The sequence below is a fragment of the Carlito syrichta genome, unplaced genomic scaffold, assembly GCF_000164805.1.
Source record: "Carlito syrichta isolate Samal-C Ts95f unplaced genomic scaffold, Tarsius_syrichta-2.0.1 Scaffold136919, whole genome shotgun sequence".
Taxonomy (NCBI): Eukaryota; Metazoa; Chordata; class Mammalia; order Primates; family Tarsiidae; genus Carlito; species Carlito syrichta.
Window position 1 is genome coordinate 24,713 of NW_007081015.1, and position 9,530 is coordinate 34,242.

The 9,530-nt window shown below is 49.3% G+C and overlaps 1 protein-coding gene across 2 annotated transcripts in view; it reads right to left on the reverse strand.

The window, feature by feature from the left end:
- Nucleotides 1-6,924: 6,924 nt before the first annotated feature.
- Nucleotides 6,925-9,530, reverse strand: part of ISG20L2 (interferon stimulated exonuclease gene 20 like 2) — a 7,539-nt gene continuing 4,933 nt past the window's right edge. For both annotated transcript variants that reach the window (XM_021708436.1, XM_008049790.2), the window contains 2 exons: nucleotides 8,577-8,777; nucleotides 6,925-7,907 (listed from right to left, as the gene is read on the reverse strand). In XM_021708436.1, coding sequence (XP_021564111.1) covers nucleotides 7,794-7,907; nucleotides 8,577-8,777 — 315 coding nt within the window. In that variant the 3' untranslated portion in view covers nucleotides 6,925-7,793. The remainder of the gene's footprint in view (nucleotides 7,908-8,576; nucleotides 8,778-9,530) is intronic.

Here is a 9,530-nt window from a genome sequence, read left to right on the forward strand (position 1 = left end):
GTGCACGCCTGTAGTCCCAGCTACTTGGAAGTCTGAGAAGGAAGGATCTCTTGAGCCCAGGAGTTCTGACTGTGAGCTGACTGTGCCACTTTCTTCCTGCCTGGACGACGGAGCAAGATTCTGTCTTTACTTAAAGAAAAAAGAGAGAGAGCCCAGGCACTGTGGCTCATGCTTGTAAACCCAGCACTTTGGGAGGTGGAGGTTAGAGGACTGCCTGAGCCCAGGGGTTTGAGACCAGCCTGGGAAACTTGATGAGATCTTGTCTTTACAACAAATAAAAAAAATTAGCCAGGTGTGGTGGCACACACCTGTGGTTCCAGCTACTTGGAAGGCTGAGGTGTAAGGATCACATGAGCCCAGAAAGATGAGGCAATGATAGGCATGAGCATGCCACTGCATTCCAGCCTGGGCAACAGAGTGAGACTCCAACTCAAAAAGACAAAAAAAAAAAAAAAAAAGAGAGAGAGAAAGATCATGTGACCCCCAACTGTCTGCCCAGCATGTCTGCAGCCAGTCTCCACCCCAGCCACACTTGGGTCCCCCGCACATGCACTCCCTGAGCACTCTGGTGGGCCTGTATGTACAGCTCTGGTGAGAGCTGAAACATCAAAGATATCAGCTTTGGACTAAACATCTGGTCAACATCGACCACACCCAAGCTCATCTGTGTGTGTAAAGTTAAATCTGTCCCAAGTCAGGCCACTTCTCACCACTTACACTGCCAACCATGCCTGTCATCTCTTGCCTAGGTTACAGCAAGAACCTCTGCATTGATTCTTCCCATTCTTTTCCCCTCACAGCAACCAGGGAGAGTCCTTTAAAGCAGGAGTCCTCAGCCGGGCTCGGTGGCTCAGTCTGTAATCCCGCACCTTTGGGAGGCTGAGGTGAGTGGAATGCCTGAGCCCGCAGGTTCGAGACCTGCCTGGGCAACTTGGCGAGACCTCATCTCTACAATAAATCAAAAATTAGAAGAGCGTGGTCGCACACGTCTATAGTTCCAGCTACTTGGAAGGCTGAAGGATCGCTGGAGCCCAGCAGGTTGAGGCTGCGGTGGCCGGGAGCAGCCACTGCACTCCAGTCTGGGCGACAAAGTAAGACTTCAACTCAAAAAAAACCCAAAACAACAAAACAAAAAAGCAGGAGTCCTCAACCCCCAGGATGCAGACTGGTACTGGTCTGTGGCCTGTTAGGAACTTGGTGGCACAGGAGGTGAGTGGCAGGCAAGTGGAGTTCCATCTTCTGTCAGATAAGCGGTGGCATTAGATTCTCAAAGGAGCACGAACCCTTATTGTGAACTGTACAGGCGAAGGATCTAGGTTGCACACTCCTTTTGAGAATCTAATGCCTGATGATCCCCACTGCCACGCCGTCTGTGGAAAAATTGTCTTCTGAGAAACTGGTCCCCGAAGTCAAAAATGTTGGAGACTACCGCATCCAAGTATAAGTCAGTTCACACCACTGCTCTGCTCCCTATTTATGCAGAATAAAAGCCTGAGTTCTCATGATGGCCTACAAGATTCTATATTACCTGCTTATATCTCCCCTGCTTTCTAATCTCATCTCCTACCACTTTCCCCTAGGCTTACTCTGCTCTAGCCATGCTGATCTCCTTAAACACACAGGCACACTGCTACCTTTGGGCCTTTGCACCTATCTGTCTAGAATCATCCAAATATTATCTACATTCTTTTTTTTTTTAGTCGGAGTCTCACTGTTGTCCAGGAGTGCAGTGGCATGCTCACGGCCGCTGCAGCCTTGACCTGCTGGGCTCAGGCGATCCTTCTGCCTCAACCTTCCAAATAGCTGGAACTACAGACATGCACCACCACGCCTGGCTAATTTTTTGATTTATTGTAAAGACGCAGTCTCATCAAGTTGCCCAGGCTGGTCTCGAACCTGTAGGCTCAGGCAATCCTTGCCTCTGCCTCCCAAAGTGCTGGGATTAGAGGCATGAGCCACCATTCCTGGAGCTTTCTCATTTCTTTGAAGTCTCTGCTCAAATGTCACCTCCGTGGAGAGGTCTTCTCTGAACAGCCCATATAGAATCTTATGTACAGATCTACTTGCCTTACTCCCTTACTTGCCTTCATGTCACTTATCACCCTCCACTAGAAGCTATGTTTATGTAGGCTTTGCTTACCTACAATAATGTCCAGTACATAGTTGGAGCTCAAATAATTATTTTTTGAGCCAGGCACAGTGGCTCATGCCTGTAATCGCAGCATTTTGGGAGGCGGAGGCGAGAGGATTGCCTAAGCCCAGGGGTTCAAAACCAGCCTGGACAACTTGGCAAGACCTTGTCTCTACAATAAATAACAAAATTTAGCCATGCACTTGTGGTTCCAGCTACCTGGAAGGCTGTGGTGACTGTGAGCATGCCATTGCACTCCAGCCTGGGTGACAGAGTGAAACTCCAACTTAAATGCATACATAACATAGATATATACAGTGGAGAAGGCTCTTGGAAGAATGAAAGAGGGAGCTGACCAGGGACACAGGGGATCCTTCTGCCTCAGTCTTCCAAGGAGCTGGAGCCACAGGCATGTGCCACCATGCCTGGCTGGCTATTTTTATTCTTGCCAAGTTTCTGACTGTTAGCTTCCCCCTCATACTCAGCAGACCAGTCTGCCTCCAATTTAATGAGAATCGAGGTCCCTGGGTGCTAATCCCTTTATACCACCACCACCCAGAAACCTACCTATCTGCCCTTACCCTTTCCTCTCTGTTCCAGGAGACAAGGTATCCCTACTGCTGGCTGAGGCTAAGCTCAGGACCTTATCCACCTACTCTTTCAGGATCTGTTGTAGCATTGACCTGCCTTGTCCCACCCACATGAGAATCACTGGCTCCGTCCCTTGGTGTCCTCTGGCCTCTGCTGCTGCACTGTCCCTTGCCCACACCCCTCCAGAGCCAGGGGCCACCCACACCCACTTCTCTCCTCCAAGTTATTCTCCAACCCACTGCAATTGAGCTTCTTCCACCTTCCAACTCCCACCCCAGACACTGTTAAGGCTAGGGCTACAGACAGACCCCTTCTTCGTTCTTACCTTACTGACTTTCTCCATGAAATGTCACTGCCTTCCTGGAGTCCCTTTGGCTGTCCTTTCACCAATCTGGTAGCTGTCTTAGGCCTTGACCTCCAGCAGTTTGTAAGTATAGGCAATCCCCAAGACTTCGACTCGTGAACTTCCCTTCCTGAAAGGCCTCATACTGGTCCAAGGCTTCCACCCTGCTACACTGTTGTCTCTAAGCCAGTTCCAGCCCCAGATGCCTCTGTTCTGCCAAGCTTGTCTGGCACATCCAGCTGCTGACTGGACCCAGCCATGAGGGTATTTTCAGGCAGCTCGGAATCAACTCCATGAACAACCAACTCTTTTTTACTTTTTTTGGGTCAGAGACTCACTCTGTCCTCCAGGCTGGAGTGCAGTGGCACACTCACGGCCACCACAGCCTCGACCTGCTGGGTTCAAGCAATCCTTCCGCCTTAGCCTTCCTAGTAGCTGGAACTACAGGCATGTGCTACCATGCCCGGCTACTTTTTTGATTTACTGTAGAGACGTGGTCTCTCCATGTTATCCAGGCTGGTCTCCAACCTGTGGACTCAGGCAATCCTCTCACCTCTGCCTCCCAAAGTGTTGGGATTACAGGTGTGAGCCACTGCACCCGGCTAGAACCAAATCATCTTTAAAACTTACTCCTTTCCACCATATTCTCTATGTTGGTGATAGGCATGTTGAGTCACCTTAATTCAGAAATGCCAAGTCAGCCTTCATCCTCTCGTCCTGATCTCCAAGTCTGACTGACTCTACCTTCCCAGGCATGCTCAGATGCATCCTCCCACCTTATTCATTCAGGCCTCCATCACTGCTCACCCAAATTATCCCGACAGAACTCATCTCTTGGCTTGTCTCCAATTCAGCTTCCATTTGGTTTCCAGCATCACCTTCTGAAAACCCAGATCTAATAACACCATTTTCCTGCTTTAAATCCCCCAATGACACTGGACAACACTTGCCACAGTGCACTGAGAATAGTTGACTGGGTTCTCTTCTTCAGGTTGCTATAAGCAACTCAGAGGCAGACAATGCCCTATTTTTCTAGTGCCCAGCACAATGCCTGACACACAACAGGTGCTTCATAAATATTTGAATGGAAAGACTCCAACTCTCACCAGATGCCAACTGGATGTGGTAACAGCAGAGCGGGGTGGTGGTTGAGAGCAGACACTTCAGACAGGCAGATTTGGCAGGTCTGAGTGCCAGCACCGCCAACCTCCAGCTATTTGGCCTGGGAAAGATTTCTTATCTTATGTTAGCCTCAGTTTCCTCAACTGTTAGATTAGAGCACAACCTACATTACAGAGAATGAGATAATGCACCTGAAGGGGTGAGCACAGTGCCTGGCCCAGAGAAACATTCGATATGTTTGCCATCGTTATTGTTGATAGCAAACATCAGTTAAACGTCAAGATTACAAAAGAATCCCAAGATCTTGGCACTAGAACCACCGAGACTCTAAGAATCAAAGTGACTGCCCACCTCACACATTTAGCAAAAATCAAGCATGCAACCAGTACCAATGCAGTCACTTGCTGTTAAGCTGTCAGCCGTTCGGTGAACATGCTCTACAGTATAGGGTGAAAGTGTTTTGTGAACTACAATACAGACTGTAGATAGAGGATATGTATACATGCACCTGGCATATTTCATTCATAGGTGTTTGTCTCTGAACTTGACTTGGGCTTATGTGCCTTTGGGCAGCTCATAATTACAGCACTGTTATCTTTCCTATTGTCAACTGTAATTATCTGTTCAACTAGTAATCAAACAATTCCTCCTTGGAGCCATCCCTAGATCAGTGGTTCTTAAGGGTGGGGGAGGGCAGTGCCATCAACTGAAATTTCAAAACACATGCTCCCCAACCTTTTTTTTTGAGTTGGAGTCTCACTCTTGTTGCCTAGGCTGGAGTGCGGTGGCACACTCACAGCCACCGTAACCTGGACCTGCTGGGCTTAGGTCATCCTTCCACCTCAGCCTTCCAAGTAGACGGAACTACAGACACTCGCCACCATGCCCGGCTAGTTTTTGCGGTTTATTGCAGAGATGAGGTCTCACCAAGTTGCCCAGGTTGGTTTTGAACCCCCGGGCTCAGGCAATTCTCTCACTTTGGCTTCCCAAAGTGCTGGAATTACAGGCTGAGACACCACACCCAGTCCCTCCCCTTCCCTTTTGAGAACCACTTTCATAGGATACGGTTCTCTCATTGTCTCTTTCCATTCTCACCTGTAGTAGGTTTCTTGGTATTAACTCCACTGCTGGGAGTGATGGCTCACGCCTGCAATCCCAGTACTTTGGGAGGCAGAGGTGAGAGGACTGACTGAGTCCAGAGGTTCAAGACCAGGCAGGGCATTGGCAAGACCTCATCTCTACAATAAATCAAAAAAATTAGGCTGGGCTTGGTGGCTCAGCCTGTAATCCCAGCGCTTTGGGAGGCCGAGGTGTGTGGATTGCCTGAGCCCGCGGGTTCGAGACCCGCCTAGGCAACTTGGCTAGACCTCATCTCTACAATAAAACAAAAAAATTAGCCGGGCATGGTATCGCGTGCCTATAGTTCCAGCCACTTGGAAGGCTGAGGTGGAAGGATCTCCAGAGCCCAGCAGGTCGAGGCTGCGGTGGCCGTGAGCAGACCACTGCATTCCAGCCTGGTCAACAAAGACTCCAACTCAAACAAAACAAAACAAAACTCGATTATGCTGTGAAAGAATGAGTATTATCAATAAGAGCTTACATTTCCTCCTGCATGTACTCCACTCTGAAAGACATTAGACTGGAGGTACAACAGGACTTGCTGATGGGAATCAGGCAGCAACCTACCACAGAGTTTATCTACCATCAACTGGATGAAGCCAGGAATCTGGGAACGGAAGGAGAGAAAAAGGAGACTGAGGTCCAGGGGATTCCCCAGCACCCCCACAAGGTGAGCTGGACTCTGACCAGAAAGTGTGACGAGGGAGAGTTAAGGTCTTCTGGTCTTCCAGGTTCTCATACAAGACTGAGCTCTTTCCAACACGGGATTGAGTGAGACCAGGTGCCTTTCGAGATGTGGGGGTGGGCGGTGGTTGGGGCAAAGGAGTCAGTTGCTACATGACCAAGACACAAAGCCAGTTTTGTTCCAGTCAACAAGTACCCCAAAGACTAAACTCAAATGGGAATATTCAAGTTATTGTCCAGTTTGCTGGCCACAATGAAAACTACTTCCCAGTTCTGCTTGTGGCCTTCCTGATTCTGCCCACTTTTCGTTGTGTGAGCGGTCACAGACTTCAAATATGCCGGGCTCCACAGGAGTCACCATGCTCCGAGCCCCCCAGCTGCCTGTGCACACAGGCAGCACAGGACATTCCCTTCTACAGACAGCCATGACTGTGACTCTGACCCCTGGAATCAGACCAGCCACTCAAGAAGATGAGTCCTGGTGAAGGCAAGGAGTCTGCATTCTCTTAAGAAAGAGCACAGAGAGACAGTAATCTTGAACACAAAGCCAGACTTGTGACTTGCCTTTCCAAGATGAGGGTGTGCACCACTGAGGAAGAGTTGGCAGCAGTGACAAGGCTGCCAGCACCAGGCACCCTTCCCCCGCTTCATCCTTCCCTCACGCCCACTCTCTGATTCACTGTCTACCTCATTCTCCTGGTCACACCCTCTGTATGAGGGGGTTCAAAAGACTTGGGGTGGCATTTCAGGTGTGCTGGTTGTTGTGTAGTAGGGATGAGGACAGTGCCATGTGGGTAATGGGTTACACAAAGGCTTGAACAGCATGTCTCCATGACTTCCAGCAAAGAAGGGCCCCAGTTAGTGCATCCAGGGACCCTGGAAACCCTAAGGACTATACCCCACAACACCTGTGACAAAGCTATTCAACATGAAGTTAAAAACAAACAACTAGACAATTAGTTTTTTATTATAAAAATGTATCAAGGGAATAATTTGAGTTTTTAGAGGCTTGGTTTAACAAGGTAAAAGACTAAAAACCATGAAAACACTTCATAAATTCTTTTTTAATCTACCAAGTGGGACCTAAATTAAATAAACACTCTGTTACCTTAAAGAGACTGTTAGCCGGGCTCGGTGACTCAGCCTATATTCCTGTGCTTTGGGAGACTGAGGTGAGTAGATTGCCTAAGCCCGCGGGTTTGAGACTTGTCTTGCCTCTGCTGCCTGGATTCTTAAGAGAGCTAATTCTCGCTTGTCCTCTGGAAGTCAAGGTGGGAAGAATAGGCCATGTACAGGCACAGGCAACTTGCAGACTCTGAGTCCAAAAGCAGTCTGTGATATGTATTGGGACCATAAAATTTATTGTCCACCCAGGACACTCCTGAGAGTGAAACAGGGTGTGTTAATTACTTAAGAACAAAAGGCATAAAACGAGACATATGGCCACCCTAGTGATAAGACAGTTTGGGAAACATTCCCAGTATGCCCTGCCCCTTGAAAGCTAAAAAGCTTGACTGGTGCAAAGCACCCTGGGACCTGTGGTTAGCACCATTTGAGAGGTAATTGGCACAGGGCTGGGTACTGACATGGAAGCGTCTCCCCTCCACAGGACACTTAACCAGACACAGGACACAACACCTGAGGTGAAATTTCAACTAATATTAAGTCTGGGGTAGAGCCTCTCTCCCCACACCAATACCAGCTTCCCGAGACGTGGAGCTGGAACACCTGTCCATTGGTCCACTGCCCTGGTTCTCCTGGGACTGCCTCTGCTTCCCCACAGCACCTGCATCCTCACTGTTGCTAGTCTTGCGGGGGATTCTGGATAAGGTGCTCTTCCCACTCAACTTCAACCACCTTGTACAGCTCCATGGTGGCCTGGGCATCTTCCACAGAGGAATGTCCACTTTTCCCAACCTAAACAAGCAAGGAAGAGAGAGCATGAAGCTACAAGAGAGAAGAGACTGTTGCCTCCCTCCCACCTGTCACCACACAGTTTCTTCTGCAGCCGGTGAAAACACAGCTCTAGTGGGACCCATGCCTTATCTCATTTCAGAGGTTTAACTCCAGGAAGTCTTGCTACTGTCCACCTCAATACTTTGTGGCAACATGTGTAAGCCATATTAAAGTTCTGTGGACATAGAACATCCCAGATCAAAGATAGGCCACCTGAGTCTTTTACTTTCCCCTATTCCTTAACTGCTCTACGTATGTCCACCTCTTTCTGGAAGGTCAAGCATGTGACATACGTAAGCGGTGCTGACACCCATCTATGGTCTTTTAGATACCACCACTACCTGCTTTCTTCCTTTCTTAGTTAGGGTTCTGATATCTACTGAGGACTTTTTGCCTTCTCCAAAGTGACTTTTGGAATATTCTGTGAGGTAGAGAACAGGAGTTATGATCCCTATATATAGATGGAGATGATCCCTATATACTGGGCCTCCTAACCCAAAGCTCCTCCCACCAGAGCAGCCCACCTGGGTCTCCCTAACAAGAGGACTTCGGGTCACAGCCTGGAGAGGGGCAACAAGAGCCTCCAGCAAACTCAAGACAGGAAGGCCTGGCGTATGGGGTTGGGGCTACCTGGATGTCCCGGTTTAGCAGCTTCTTGGTGAGACGCTTCAGAGACACGGTGGCATTCTCCGGGCAGTCAGCCTTCCGGTTGAGGATGGGGATGTGGGAGGTGTCACGGGTGAGGGACTTGGGGTGGAAGTACTGAAGGGCTTTGAAGTCGTTGTGGATGGCATGACCCACCACTATCTTCCCTGTGAGTATCTTCAAGATCTGGAATGGTGTGGAAGAGTAGGTGCTGAGAAGGAAGACTGGGGCAGACTAAAGCCTCTGTCCTCCTGGACTCTTTTCACCAACTGCCCACCTGCCTCACTCCCCCCCACCTTTTTTTAGTCAGAGTCTCACCCTGTTGCCCAGGCTAGAGTGCAGTGGCATGCTCATGGCCACTGCAGTCTTGATCTGCTGGGCTCAGGTGATCCTTCCTCCTGTCTTCCAAGTAGTTGGAACTACAGGGATGCGCCTGTAGTTCCAGCTTTTTTTGAGTTGGAGTCTCACTCTCGACATGTTGCCCAGGCTGGTCTCATTCCCCACCCCCTTATTTTCATAGTTACTTTTTTTGTAGAGATGAGGTCTCAATATATTGCCCAGGCTGGTTTCAAACTTCTGGGCTCAAGCAATCCTCCCGCCTCGGCCTCCCTAAGTGCTGGGATTATAAGTGTGAGCCACTATGCCCAGCCTGCCTCTTCCTTGAAATGCCCTCCCCTACAAGTTCTCTGTCTCCTAATGTACATCTTTCCTTTCTTCCCTAGTGGGTGATTCCCATGGTATAGCTGTTTGGACCTATACTGCCAGTGACTCCTTCTGTTCTCACTGGTCTCTATCCAATGACAGAGTCATCTGCCTTCAGCCCTAAATCACACTCACATTTAAGATGCTGGTGTAGCCGGGCTCGGTGGCTCAGCCTGTAATCCCGTGCCTTTGGGAGGCTGAGGTGAGTGGATTGCCTGAGCCCGCAGGTTCGAGACC